Source organism: Pan troglodytes, chromosome 21 (genome assembly GCF_028858775.2).
Source record: "Pan troglodytes isolate AG18354 chromosome 21, NHGRI_mPanTro3-v2.0_pri, whole genome shotgun sequence".
In the NCBI taxonomy this organism is placed as follows: domain Eukaryota; kingdom Metazoa; phylum Chordata; class Mammalia; order Primates; family Hominidae; genus Pan; species Pan troglodytes.
In genome coordinates, this window is record NC_072419.2 from 66138312 (window position 1) to 66153495 (window position 15184).

The following is a 15184-nucleotide window of genomic DNA, read 5'->3' on the forward strand; positions in this document are numbered from 1 at the left end:
TGGGTTGGCAGAACCACCCTAAGACCCTGCTTAGCACCCTCACCTGGCAGTCAGGGGTCTTCTTGCTCACCTCAATCCCCTCCACTGGTGAGAACCACAGGGAGGGTCTTGGGGCCCACAGCACTGTCTAGGGTTCTGCATCCACCCTTCCAGGTGTGGGGTCCTGGCACTCTGTAGGTAGAGAGGCAGGTTGGTGACAAGCCAGTGGGGTCCTGGCCTGAGCACCCTTTTGCTCTGTTTACAACCCTGTGCCTCTGGGGCTGTGTCTACCCAGAGGACTGCATATTCTAGACCATTCAGGGGTACCCTGTTGACATTCAGTGAGAAGCTTGGCAGCTAGATGAAGCCCTGCAGTGAGCGATTGGACCACTACCAGACTGCCTCTGTGCCTTGGGACCAATTGCACAGTTTTTGCTGGCTTGATGTCCACACTTTCCTGAGGTGTACCAGTTGGATGAAATGCTCTTCTGGGAACATGGTCCGCGATCAGCTGGCAAGTCACAGGTTGGGTTTTCTTGAGAAATTACTATATCCCAAGCATGCATTGTCACAAACATTTTTGTGCATTATCTCATTTAATGCTCATTAAGAGGGTCTGGTACTAATTCTCATTTTAGATGAGAAAGACAAGGTTCCAACAAAGGGCGGGGGGAAGCCTTGTTCGGGGGCCATGCCAGTGGACACTAGCCTCCAGGGACATTTGGGGTACTTCTCAGATTTGAGGAAATGCACAGCCTCACTCCTCAGGTGTCCCTATGGGTGTTCCTGGCTGGGCAGCTGGCTCAAGAATTGTCTTGAGCCACACATAAAATACAAATGGCTGGGGCCAGCATCGCGGACAGTGAAAGAGTTTACCAAGGCAGTTATAGGTAAAGAAAGGCAAATTTATTAGAGAAAGTATGAAGATCCGTTGCAAGGGTGCAATGGGCAGCACAGTAGAGAAGGGGCTGCTGCAAAGAGGCAGGGGCTGGAGGGAAGTTTTATAGGGTTGTGCCAGAGGGGCTTATGTGCAGATAAGATAGTACTGCTGGATCTTCGAGTGGAACAAGGTGTTTGGAAATAGGATGTCATGCCAGTGGGTTGTCTGTGATTAGCTGGCTCTCAGAACAATTCTTCTCCCCCACCTAGGACCCCTTCCTCATTGTTGCTTACTTATTAGGACTCCACGTTTTACTTCCCAAGATCCCATTCCTATACACAGCCTCTCCCTCTTAGCCAGAGGAGCTGTGCAAAGGAAGTACCTTTTCATGGGTAAAAGACTCATGGTGCGCTCACTCTTGCTGGGCTTCAGGGATTTTTCATTTCTATTGCTCTAAAAGTGCCTGTGTGCCTTCCCCCTCCATCCCATCTCCTTCCTGCTTCCGAGCCCTTCTGTGGGCAGCATGGGGGCCAGGAATCTGGCTTGTTCCTGCTTTTCCTATGGTGGTCTGCCCCACCATTATTCACACACAGAGGCTGTTGGGTTCTCTTACCATTCCCTGTTTACAGAGACTCAGATACATTCAGAAGCGAGCTAACGCTGGGTGCCCAGCTCTAAGGGGAGACCCCAGACAACTCCAATTTCCTGATGATTTCTCTTCCTTTACCTAATTCCTTCTCCAAGACTCTTGCAGACACTGCTGTACCAAGTGGATTCTGTGTAACTCTCTCAGAAGTTTCCTCTTCCATGAAGCCTGCCTTGATTACCCACCCCCATCCTCACTCCCTCAGTGTTTAAGCCCAGTGTGTGAACAGTTAAGAGACGCTATGGTCTTCCCACACTGGTTTCTTCTCTTCATTTGGGTCTCAGCGAAATGTATCTCTGCCAGATTCTGAATGTATCTGCCCCTGCCCAACCACTCACCCACCATATCCGCCATTTCCTCCACGGCACTGACCACTCTCTCAGATGATTTTGTTCATTTGTCTGCCTTTACCTCTAGACCAGGGGCGTCCAATCTTTCAGCTTCCCTGGGCCACACAGGAAGAAGAATTGTCTTGAGCCGCATACATAAAATACACTAACGATAGGTGATTAGCTAAAAATAATTGCAAAAAAACCCTCATAATTTGTGTTTTCAGAAAGTTTATGAATTTGTGTTGGGCCTCCTTCAAAGCTGTCCTGAGCTGCATGCAGCCTGCAGGCCATGGGTTAGACAAGCTTGCTCTAGACTATGAGCTTCCCAAGGGCAGGGAAGACTTCCCATACTCAGCACTCTGTTCTGGGGGCTTGGAACAGTGCCTGGCACATAGCAAATATGTCATAGTCATCTCCTGAGTGCTTGAATGAGTGGCCTTTGGGGTGTTTTGACTAGACTGCAAAAGCAACACTTAAGTGAGCTAGGCTTTGCATACATTGTTTGGGACTGGGGAGGATTCCAGCCAGGAATTATCAGGGGGGAGGTTCACGTCTCACTGAACATCGAGATATGATGTGGAAGTAACCACCCACAGAGCCAGAAGACAAAGCCCACAGGGGAGCAGAACCACAAAGGGTTGTGTTCTAGTGGGGAGGGAGGAGTGGCTGAGCCCCGCAATGCCCTAGGCTTTCTGCTGGGACAAGGATTATAAATAGGAGATAAATAATTTTTAAATGGAGGCAACATCCTCACTGGGGCAAAATATTATGGCCCTAAATTCTGGGCATTCAAATACTGGGCCCTGTTGTCTCCCTGCTGTGGTTAGAGGATCTGGAAGTGGGAAGGTTTCTGGCTCTGGCCCAAGGACAATATTATTGTAGTCATAAAAATAATCAGAGCTTGGCATTAATTTTGGATAATGATGTCTCCTTCTCCTGACAAGCCCTTTATGTTTTTTGGTGGTGACTGTTGTTGGCTGCATCCTCCAACTTCCTCAATGAGAGACCACTTGAAAAAGAAATAATAATTTGTCTTCATATCGCACACTCCGTCTGGGCTGATGGTGGGAGGGGAATGCGTGTGGGTGGGCTCAGCTCTGTTAGCTGCGCTGGCTGGAAGAGATTCCCAGTTTTTATTCAGCGCTCGAGCTGAGCTGCATGCTTGCTGACAAGAGGCAGGAGGCCCCTTAGACGTCTTTAGACACTCCCCCTGTGCTGGGCTGGGCACAGGCGGCTCTACTCAGCAGTTCAGCAGGCAGAAAGCCGGAAGGAGAGATCAGTGCTCCCAAGGCTGGTGTCTCCCGTGCTGACAACGGAGGCAGTGCTGGGAAGCATGAATCTCCCAGCATCTCTGGATCCAGAAGCCTGAAAACAGGTGGTGCTACCCACCCCTCCCTAAGCCAATGGGCAGGAAAAAGAATTTCCTGAACAGATCTCCTCGCTGCTTAAACACACTGCTCCGGTGAACAGTCCAGACCAGGCAAGGTTTGGGCGACAGATCAGAAAAATGAAGACCTGCACATGTGGAGCTGGAGCAAGGACTAGTCTAGTATTAGCTCTGTGACGGGAGAGCTTTGACTGTCACCTGGAAGTCTGACTTGATTTTGCCAGCAAGAGGCAACAACCAAAGGTTCACTTTCTCTCCTCCCAATTTTGGGAGGTGATCTATAGGGGTTTGCCAGCCACCTCTCATCCTTGCAGACCCCAGGTGGAATTTGCAGGCAGCCACTATGGTGCAAAATGTAATTTTAGTGTTTTTCCGCAGACGGCTGAGCCAAAGACCTGCCGTGGAAGAGCTGGAGAGAAGAAATATCTTGAAACGTGAGTAGCTGGTGATTCCTCTAGAGGTTTTCCTTCACGTGTGGTGAGGCTGTTGCACAAATCCTGAGTTCCCATAACCCAGCCCTTCTCTGCAAGCGGAATGCTCCATGCTCCCAGTAAACCTGAGCTGCTGCTGAATTCTGAAAGCAAGCCCCAAAGGAAAGCTGATATACCTAGAAACATTTTTTTTAATTTAAAAAAACTCCTTTCCTCTTAGCATAAAGATGTTTTTATTTTCAGGGTTAGTCCCATATGTCTAAGTGCGTTAGGTTTCAAGCAGGTCTTCCTGGCAGTGTGGGTCGGGGTTCTTCATGGCTATAGAAATCACAAAGCATGAACCGCATGAACACACTAGAGAAGGACACGCCCCTTGCCTGTTACACTTGGGAGGAATAAAGCAGTGAGCTCAGGGAAACAGTGAAGCCATGAGAAGCTTTCCTGTGGCTCAGGACTTTGAGGTTCCAGGACCCTCTGTTGCTCCCAGCCTTGCAACCCCTTGCATTTCCCGTTAGGTGGACAATTATAGCATACGCTGAGCATAGGTGTTCATGAGTAACCTCCATGCTCTAGGGCACTATATTCCATTAAATATTCCATAAAGTCAGTGATTTAGGGGTGGCCAAACCTCTTGAAAAAGTGTTTCTCCAATAGTTCTTTATCTAGTCATTTTCAGTTTTTAAAACGTTTTTCACAGAAAGTGTCTTCTAATGGCTTGGATTTTTAAAGGACTTTTTTTCTATGTGATGAATACTGCAGACTTTCTCTGAGTTTGTTTTCTTATTTGTGAACATCTTTTTATGAAGTTATAATAAAACTGACCAAGCTGACTTTCTGTCAGAAAATACTGCAGAGCCCCTTGGGTACTGAACTTGAATTGATTCCTCCCTCCTTTCTTTGCCTCAATGCCTTCATTAACTGCCTAAAACAATCCCCTCCTTTATAGATTGTTGAAAATAACCCTCAGATAAAGACTTCTTCATTTTACTTTTTAAACTTAAGATATAGTGACTACTGTTCTATGTTAACTATACCATCTCTGAGGATTTAAAGAAAAGCTCTTCATTGATAACATGCTTAATTAAGTAGGCAGACAGAAAAGTCAAGCTGTTTCAGTTGCCAAATATTTGAATTTTTAAAAATTAAGTCACTTATTTATAAAGCTTGTAAGTTGCAGATGCTACTAAAAGTAGCAGTCCAGACTTGAACCAGGCAAGTTCAAGACACAGGAAGCACCACATTCCAAGTAGCCTGCTGTCAGCAACAGGAAGAGAGTACTACAGCCCAGACCTTTAACCCAGGAACCATGTCTTCTTTCAGTAGCAGCCTCTTCCTTCCTATCGTGGGCAACCAGGTCTTCCCATCAGCAAGTACTTCTAATTGTGTTAATCTTTGGAAATAAATTCAGAGCCTTAGAAATAGAACTATCTTTGGTGAATAGGGAGCTAGCAAATGCATAACTGAAACTGACTGCCCTTACCTTCAGTGCACGAAAGGGAAAATGGGTTTCCTCTGCGGTGGCCATGGCAATCCCGCCATAAACACTGTGCCTTCATCAGTGAATGTAGGTTTGTCCTTAGCTCGGAAGCCCTCTCTAGTGTCCTGAGTGGAAGGACCTGAGAATTTTACTGCTAGGTTTGTGGTGGGTGTTTGGTTTTACATTTGTTCTGTGGAGATGAGAATAGGGTAACTATATATAGCCTAGTATGAAATATCATACTCATAGGCTCTAGATACACAGGACTTCAAGCACTCATACTGTATTGTATTTTCTTCTTGTAACCAATTCTTAGAATATCACTTTTGTATTTGCTTCAAGGGGGAGCTCATGACTAACTGCAGTCATATCTGAGGAGCACTCAAAACTCTGCCCATATAACACTATAACATGGATAGAAAAGCAGAAGAGCAGGGGCCCCTTTATATGGTGATGGTAATTCTTTATTAGGCCCAATCTGTGCCAGGGACTATATTCAGTACTTGGTATATATTCCCTCGTTTAATCACTGCAACATATTTGTGAGGTTTGCACTTTTTAATAAATGAATATTGGGAAAAGGATAGCACTAGAGTTCAACCCCAGGTCTGCCTAACTCCATTGCCCATCTTCTTAACTACTGCATCAGAAGCAGTAATACATTTCTGGATATTCATGGAAGTCTCAGGTATAACTGTCCAAGCTGCTGGAGCTATTTCCAGAAAATATGAGTATAGCAGTCCTGATTATGGGTCCCTTGCTTTGTATAATGCAGAGGGTGTTCTGGGTCTGGAAATAAGAAATTCATAAATATATCTGAGGGGAGCTCAGAAGGGGAGGTCTGTGGGCTTAGGCTAACAGGGAGGACTTCTTGAAGGAGGTCTCCAACAGAGCGCCTGGCACAAAGCAGCACTCTGACAGGAACTTCCAAAAAAGATCAGTTCTCCAAAGACCCTGCTGGTGACCTTCGTAGTAATTATGGCATTTTTCAGGATTTAAAAAAAAAAAGATCTGACTTTGTTTCAATCTTTTCACATGGAAGCTGCACTTGGGAGCTGCCCATGGCCTATTTTAAAGAAATCTGAAAAATTTTACGTCACGTAAATCCCTCATGGCTTGCCTTGTCTGGACACTTTCACAATGTCTCTCTAATTCTATCAGCTTTCTGATGATACCTTAAAAGTATGGTTTCTTCTGGTTTCTCACTTGTATAAAGAATTAAGCAGAAAGAGGATTTCATTACGTTTTCTAAAACACCCTAATCCAAGATGACTCACTTAAAAAAAAATTACTGGAAAGCACAATATATTAAACTCTCATATAACCAATCCCACAAATGTATAAATATTTGAAATGCATCTTTTACATAAAGGCAGATAATGTGAAATTGTGTTAATTGCAAGTGGCAGGATTTCCCTTACCAAAACCTACCAGTGTTTCTAGGAGTGCTGATTGTTGAAATCTCTTTCCTAGGAATGGAGCTATGTTCAGGTCAGGGACATAAGGCTTTATTTAGCAACAGAGAACACCAGAAATAGGACAGCCATTATCTTGTATCCCAGGGGGAAGCTTACGTTTTATACTATATCTCAGCACTTTCGTCTATTTTTAGCTTCCAAGGGTAGGTGCGAGCACAGCTTGAATGTTAATAGTCGCAACTTACCAAGCAAAGCTAATTTTGCTGAGGGACTTGGGATCCTTTAAAAGGCACTGTCATATAACAGTGTTCACGCTTCAGCAATGGAGAGTCAGCGAGGTTCATAGATGTGTTAAGATTTGAAATATAGTCTGAACATATAAATTCCAGGCAAGCATATGCTGCCCAGGAGCTGAAGAAGGTGTTCCATGTTTTATGTTGGTTAAAAAGTCTGTACGCTTATTAAGGAAAAAAATTAGTGGCAGTGCTATTTATATTGAAATGTACATATACATTTATTTACTTAGTCTACTACAGCTTTTTTTATGTGGCATCTAAGTGCTAGATGTAAATATAAAGATATTTGGGGAGAAAGAAAAATCAGTGAGAAAGACAGACACAGAGGTGTCTACTTCCTTAAACAAACAGCAGCCATATCTGTGGTTGTTTCTAATGCACAGAAGGGCTGAGGAGACCAGGTTGGGATGACAGCAAAGCTTTGCTTAGTACAAGTATTTCTGTGTAATGAGACCATGATCTCCTGAGCAGTGACTGACAAAGTGGGAAGAAAACACCAAGAGTGATGTGGAATTAACTTCAGCTCCCAGAAATATGGATATCTTGGGAACACTTCCCTGCTCAAGAGAAGAACGTTTCAACCTGTTTCTTTGTTATTTTTTTTTCCTATTTTAATCTTTCACAGAAAGGAATGATCAGACAGAGCAGGAAGAAAGAAGAGAAATCAAGCAAAGATTGACAAGAAAGGTAGTATAAGCATTTTATTGCCTGAATAATAAAAGGTGGTCTAGAGAACAGCTGCTTCGGTAGCAGGTGGGATGGGTAATGCTAGGTATCACTCTGTGATCATGAATAATGTTCTCTTGGACATCATGGCATCAGTTAAATCAGGATATTTGCTCAGCAACAATGAATTAACTCCCTCTGACATTACCTATGGACGAAGTCCTTCCCTAGCACGGTAGTCCTTGGAGAGGTGCACAATGCACATGACATTTTTTACTTATGTTCAGGTGGAAGCCAGAAGTTGATTGGCATTTTCTTAATTTACAGTGTCTAGGAAAAGCATACCTGGGTATCAGTGTTTTAGTCACATTCTACACTCATCGCTTTTGTTCACCTCCAATATGTCTAGAAGTTCCTCAGTTGCAGAAAGCTTTATTAGACTCAAAGGTTTGTTCTCTGTGACTCAAATAGTTAACATTTACTATGGCCAATACAGGTAGCAACTCTATAAATCTTAATCTACTTTTAAAGCCTTGACCATTTCTAAATTCAAGTGTTCTGGATTCCCCTTCTTCGTTGTGCTGCTCCATAATAATTCTCTTGAAATTAACAGAATATCCTTCCTAAGCTGGACATATAATAACTTTATTAGTACTTTTAAAAAGCTTATCTAATTGTATCTGAAGCCAGTGATGCCATAAAATCTAACTTAATTCACTAACCATTCCTTGAGCTGGTGCTGTGTACTACTGGGGGTGTGACTCCTTCTGATAAAATATGTTGGAGGAAGGGGGATTGTGATTTAAGAGTACAGTATATAATTTCAGCCCTTCACATTAGAGATTGCTTGTATTTGGGTTATATTTTCCAGTTTCAGTTTTTTTTTTTTTTTTTTAAGAGAAGTGCTGTTTGTTCAGAGTACTTCAAAACTAGTTTGGCATGTGATACTTAACTATGATGATCTTTAATTTTAGCTTAATCAGAGACCCACTGTTGATGAATTAAGAGACAGAAAAATTCTGATACGATTCAGTGATTACGTGGAAGTAGCAAAAGCGCAGGACTATGACAGGAGGGCAGACAAACCCTGGACGAGACTGTCAGCAGCAGATAAGGTACCTAACTGCCTGTGCTGGTGGGGGGTGTTGGATGATATAATAAAGGCAAAATATGTCATGCCAGGGAGTTTATTCATAGACAGTAGGAGCCCTCAACTATTTAAGGGTATACTGCAGTAAATATTGGTTTCTCAAAGATAATTCAGGGTCAGATTGAGAAGTGGTTCTCAGCTAGGTGACAGTTTTGCCCCGAGGGACATTTGGCAATGTCTAGAGACATTTTTGATTGTCACAACTCGGGATGCTACTGGCATCTACTGGTAGAGGCCAGGGACACTGCTAAGCATCTCACAATGCACATAACAGCCCCCACAACAAAGGATTATCTAGTACCAAATGTCAAGACTGTGGAAATTGAGAAACCTTGGTATAAGGGATAAATCAAAGGTGGGCAAGGCTGCCATAAGAGATCAACTGACAAGTTTAAACAAAAAGAGCTACAGTGGGGACAAAGAGGCATTCAAGAAAGCCTCTACAGTATAGAAAAGGTTCTAGATTCTCCCCCTGGACTTGTGCAGCTTGAGGTATCTCTGAGAACCTCCTAAGAAGTCTGAACTGAACAGCTAGAGAGGCAGGAAGAACACAAGGAGGTAGTAGGTCATAGAGTCTCTGCATGACATTTGGTGAGCAGAGAGAGGGTAAGTTCTTGTCTGTGATCAAACACTTGACTGGCAGGATTTAAGCCCAAGAGTGTCCATAGAGTTTTGTCACCTTCTTGCTTCTATTAATTTTCAGAAGACTTAAAGCCTTCAGGAAGAGAAAAATTATACATTCAGGCAAGGAATTTGCTAATTGTTCTTCATTCTTCATATGCTGAGTATGAGTATGTACACAGATATTGCATCAACTTGGAGAAATGCGAACGTGTTGGACTAACTTGCCTGGTTCTTTGTGACTGATGTGCTCAGAGGATCACAGTGATGCGAGGAGAAGTATCTTTGGTGGTCTGCAGATGTGTTTGAGTATGAGAATAATATACCCCTAAAGTTCTTAAAGACTTTCCTTGTCCCAGAGGCTGTGTTTGATGTTTTCAGTCTCATCAGGTCCCTCGAGTGTTTATCTGAGAAAGAAGTACATGATGCAAGTGGGCCTGGGGAAGCCAAAATATTAATGTATGCTGAAGTTAGAAAGGCTTATTTCTAGATTATCTCTGATTATAAAATTCCAAGTTCACCAAAAGCTGAAGTTTACTCATTGTCTTGGTGTTCCTGTTTCATTAGTGCCCTAAGCATGTGCTTGGTCCGTTTAGGTATGGAGTGAACGGAGTTTGGGGAAGGGTTGTCTTCCCACTACAGTTCAGCAAATTAATGAATGGAACACTTACATAATACTAGTCCTAGCCAGAGTAATCGAGCAACAGAAAGAAAGGGCATCCAAACTGGAAAAGAGAAAGTCAAGTTATCCCTCTTTACAGACAATATGATCTTATACCTAGAGAAACCTAAAGACTCCACCAAAAACTTAGATCTGATAAATTCACTAAAGCCATAGGATACAAAATCATACAAAAATTAGTAGCATTTCTATAAACTAATAATGGACTAGCTGAGAAAGAAATCAAGGCGGCAATCTTATTTAAAATAGGTACCAAAAATACCTGAAAATGAATTTAACCAAGGAGGTGAAAGACCTCTGCAAGGAAAACTACAAAACAATGATGAAAGAAATTGAAGAGGCCACACACAAATGGAAAGATATCTCATGCTCATGGATAGAAAGGACTAATACTGCTAAAATGACCAATGCAATCCCTATCAAAATACCAATGTCATTTTTCACAAAAATAGTAAAAGCCATCCTAAAATTCATGTGAAACCCAAAAAGAACCTGAATAGCCAAAGTAATCCTTAGCAAAAAGAACAAAGCTGGAGGCATCACACTAACTTCAAAATATATTATAAGGTTATACTACCAGCATAATATTGGTATAAAAGACACATAGACCAATGGAAAAGAGTAGAAAACCCAGAAAAAATTCACTTATTTACAGCCAACTGATTTTTGACAAAGGTGCCAAGAACATAAACTGGGGAAAGGACACTCTTCAACAAATGGTGCTGGGAAAATTGGATATCCATATGGCAAAAGAATGAAACTGCACCCCTATTTCTTACTATATACAAAAATCAACTTGAAGAATAAAGACCCCAAACTATAAAATCACTAAAAGAAAACTCAGAAGAAACAGTCCAGGACATTGGTCTAGGCAAACATTTTATGGCTAAGACCTCAAAAGCACAGATAACAACCAAAATAAACAAATGAGACTATATTAAACTACAAAGCTTCTACACAACAAATCAACAGAGTAAAGAGACAACAGGGAATATGAGAAAATATTAATATCTGCAAACTATTCATCCAAAAAGGGACTAATATCCAGAATATACAAGGAACTCAACAGTAAAAAAACAAATAATCCCATTAGAAAGTAGACAAAAGACATGAATAGACATTTCTCAAAAGATGACATACAAATCGCCAACAGGTTTATGGAAAAAATGCTCAACATCATTAATCAACAGGGAAATGCAAATCAAAACCACGATGAGGTATCATCTTATTCCAGTTAGAATAGTTATTAAAAAAATAACATGCTGGAAAGGATTAGGAGAAAAGTGAACTTTTATATACTGTTGATGGGAATGTAAATTAATGCAGCCATTATGGAAAACAGTATGGAGACTCCTCAAAATATTTTTTAAAAACTATATGATCCAGAAATGCCACTTCTAGGTATATACGCAAAGGAAATCAAATCAGTACATTGAAGAGATATCTGTACTCCCCTGTTCACTGCAGCATTATTAACAATAGCCAAGATACAAAATCATCTAAGTGTCCATCAATAGATTAATGGATAAAGAAAATGTAGTGCGTGTATATATGTATATGTGAATACAGTGTGTATACACAGCCACACAAAATGGAATATTCCACCTTAAGAAAATTCAGTCATTTTTGACAACATGTATGGAACTGGATGTTATTATGTTAAATAAGCCAGGCACAGAAAAACAAATACCGCATGTTCTCACTCATGTGGGATCAAAAAAGTTGATGTCATGGAGGTAGACAGTAGAATGATAGATACCAAAGGCTGGGAAGGGTGGCAGGGTTTGGGGAGAGAAAGAGAGGTTGGTTAACCGGTAGTAACGTACAATTAGAAGGAATAAGTTCTAATGTTCTATAGCAGAGTAGGGTCACTACAGTTAACAACTATGTTGTGTATATTTCAAAACAGCTAGAAGAGAGGACTTAAAATGTTCCCAACACATAGAAATGATAAATACTGGAGGTAGACATCCTAAATACTTGATCATCACACAGTCTATGCATATAACAAAATATCACATGTACCCTATATATATGTACAAATATTATGTATCAATAAAATTTTTACAAAGACTTCCAGAATATTAGCTACATACTAGCTTGGTAGGACTATAATAATGAGTATGGCAGTTTTAATGATGAACCAAAAAATTGTTTTTTTCTGTATATTACATAATACAGTCAACAAGGATTAGGAATGGTTAATTTATAAACACGATGCTAATTTCCTGATTTTTTAATATCCTGTAAAACAATGTCTTGTTTTTAAATTTCAGGCAGCAATTCGTAAAGAATTAAATGAGTACAAAAGTAATGAAATGGAGGTACATGCATCAAGCAAGCACTTGACAAGGTCAGATTTGTTTCTATGAATTTCATGGTACTTATTTTTGAAACACACACCGCCTTCCCCCTCCCCCGCCACAAACCATGTATCCAGCTATACAAATTCAGCATTTTTCCAGAGAACTCTATTGAACAAACAGAATGTACCTCAAGTAAGAATGCTGCCTGCTCCCATTATTTCCTTTAGGACTTGGTGAAAGGTGATATGTATGGTAACAATATCGGTTTATTTAAGTAGTTAATGCATATTTAACAAAAATAAGCCTCAAGGCAATGAAAGTAATTTTTCTGTGTATTTAATTCCCCTCTAATATTCAGAATTCCTCCAATTTATAGAACTCACCTGTTTATACTTATAGATTTTTGTGAAATTAGTCACTCCCCACCTTCACATTTACTTTTTCCTATCGTAAATTATTAGTCACATCTTTAACACAGCCAGTGTTCTCCTAAAGCTGAGTATTTGTTTCCTCAGTAAATATTTGAGTAAGTGCTGAGAATGCAACAGTGAATATGATAAAGGAGGCTCCCATCTTCATGGAGTTTATGTTCCATTGGGAATATATTGGCTGATTCTCCCATAATCAAGACTTTTCCCATTAAGATGAATATATTCTCTGTCTATGCTACGATATGCAAGGGATGACACTGGGCTTCTTGGTGATGACGAAGTTGGGAAAAGATTTAACTCTCTTTACTTATTGAACTGCATATTTTTTCAGTATTTCCCCCCACTTCTTTTCCATGGCCATGACCGGTAGTAATTATGTGAAGTTCTCAAACATCTCTGATTCTAAAGCAGATGACTGTGATGCAACAAGCCTTCAACTGTATCAGTTGCTTTGTCTTCTCCTTTATCTGAAGATGCTCAAGGCCCACATACAAAGAGAAAGGAAATCCTGCATGTAGATACTGCCTTAAACTAAAATAATAGTTTTAGTTTTCTGTTTGTTACAAAGTGGCCACTGCAATTGTTATCTGAAAGATTTACTCTGTAAGATTAATGTGGCTATAGAACAGAAACTAAGTACAATGGAATTCCACCTTAACCAATGGTTTTAGGGTGAATATATCAAGGGGAAGGGAAAGTTGGATGAATAGGAAAAAATTATGCAAAGAGTTTGTTTTTTAAGGTTCCCTCCCATGACTAACATACTTTTGGGGAGGAATAGGTCATATGGAGGAATAGGTCATATGAATGTTTAGGAAAAATAGTTTCAGTAAATCATGCACAATTACATTTAATGTTCATTCTGTCTTAAATAGAATGAATACATATTCTATATATTGCAATCTCAATTTTGTACATTTTCCGATTATACATTATTAAATGTTTAGTAAAGATGTTTATTGTCCTAAGTTGATAGCTTTCTAAACTAATGACTCTAATACTTGAACATAAGGAAATAATTTTAGGGTCTTTATACCACATTTTAACAATTCAAGAGTCAGAACGGTATTTTTAGTTATGAGATTTTAAGAGTTTTAAAATTACTGTGAACATATTACTCTACAAAAAGTCATAACTCTACTATAATTTTCAATAATTTATTAACAAATTCATCATTTCTACTGATTTAGCAAAGCCCTGGCCTTTCTGTGTGCTTCAAGGGCTTTTAACTCACAGTTTTAAAACTAAGTTCTAGATAGTCCTAAGAATTCAGCATATAACAGGGGCCTGAGAGTGGGGAGCCCTCTGAGACTCTACCCTATTTTAACCAGAGTAGCTCCATCCTCATGTTTTACATATGGGACTTCTGAGAATCTTTTTAATAGCAGCAAATTTATTTGTATAAGGTTTTTGGCTATTTTAACTGCTAGAAATGAATAACCTTAAATTCTTTGTCTTTTTTATAATCTCTAGATTCCACAGGCCATAGAGATTTTCTTCTGAGAAGAATTTGTGTTTAATTTTTTGATACCAACACTGAACATTCATCAGGGAACTTTCCTGAAGTTCAGCTCAAGACTACCCTACCTGCTGTGTTTGTGAGAAGAGTAGGATCACACACACAGGTGCAATCTTGACCACACTTACCTGCAAGAGGAGTAACCAGAGGACACACTTCCTTCCTTCTTTGGTGTCTGAGGAGTGTGAACTGTTGGGGTCAGTTAAGACCCAACATAACTCTATCAGAAGAAAACTGTTGTTTGCCTTTCAACCTTGTTTTACAGTTCTGCAGTGTAATGGAGGACGGGCAACGTGCATGTGCAGGCTCACCACTCCCAGGCCTCTGACATGAGGGACATGTGACAGTGTCATTCAGTATTATGTTCAAAAGACATTTTTATCCTGATCATAATTAATTTGAAAACTCTTTAAGTTCATGTTATACAAGATGATTTACTGTATTATACTTTTCCTTTTTTATATAATGTCTAACAAAAAATACAGCTGCAACATTTTGATTCCTGTTAATTTTGTTCTTTAATTAAATGACTACTTATTGCAGGAAATTAACCCAGGCTTTACATTTTCTTGTGGTTGGGATGAGTGGTACTTTAGAACAGGGATCTGTGAAACAAGTCAATTTTTACTTTTGAACGATCAGAATCCAAACACATGAATGAGAATTCCAACTTTTTATGTGTTTGGTTTGTGCCTTAGAAAATCAAATTGAGTGCCTTTAACCAAGAAATAAGCAATAATTTGTTGAAAAATTCTATCAAAATGAAAAGTATGCCTCTTTAGAGTATTTTAAAGCTCACCTCTGCAAACACTGTTAAAGAAAGGAAATTTACCCCAGCACAAAGGTGAAAATCTTGGCACAAAGGGGGAAACTAACAATAAATGTTCCCTGAAAAATATTTTTAATTGGCTTTCAAATAAGTGTCCTTACAGAGATGAGCCTTCCCTCCTCCTTCCCTCCTGG

General features: G+C 40.3%; 2 protein-coding genes across 7 annotated transcripts in view; one reads left to right on the plus strand and one right to left on the minus strand.

Moving 5' to 3' along the window:
* PHACTR3 (phosphatase and actin regulator 3) overlaps nucleotides 1–14772 on the plus strand; it is a 270926-nt gene extending 256154 nt beyond the window's left edge. For all 6 annotated transcript variants that reach the window (XM_001141144.5, XM_054674869.2, XM_001141229.6 and 3 more), the window contains 5 exons: nucleotides 3603–3658; nucleotides 7472–7533; nucleotides 8487–8627; nucleotides 12242–12318; nucleotides 14176–14772. In XM_001141144.5, the coding sequence (XP_001141144.1) occupies nucleotides 3603–3658; nucleotides 7472–7533; nucleotides 8487–8627; nucleotides 12242–12318; nucleotides 14176–14191 (352 nt within the window). In that variant the 3' untranslated portion in view covers nucleotides 14192–14772. The remainder of the gene's footprint in view (nucleotides 1–3602; nucleotides 3659–7471; nucleotides 7534–8486; nucleotides 8628–12241; nucleotides 12319–14175) is intronic.
* The window catches only part of SYCP2 (synaptonemal complex protein 2), a 91828-nt gene continuing 85270 nt past the window's right edge, over nucleotides 8627–15184 (minus strand). Inside the window, exon 45 of the mRNA XM_063802690.1 lies at nucleotides 8627–9690. Within this exon, the coding sequence (XP_063658760.1) occupies nucleotides 9670–9690 (21 nt within the window). The 3' untranslated portion in view covers nucleotides 8627–9669. The remainder of the gene's footprint in view (nucleotides 9691–15184) is intronic.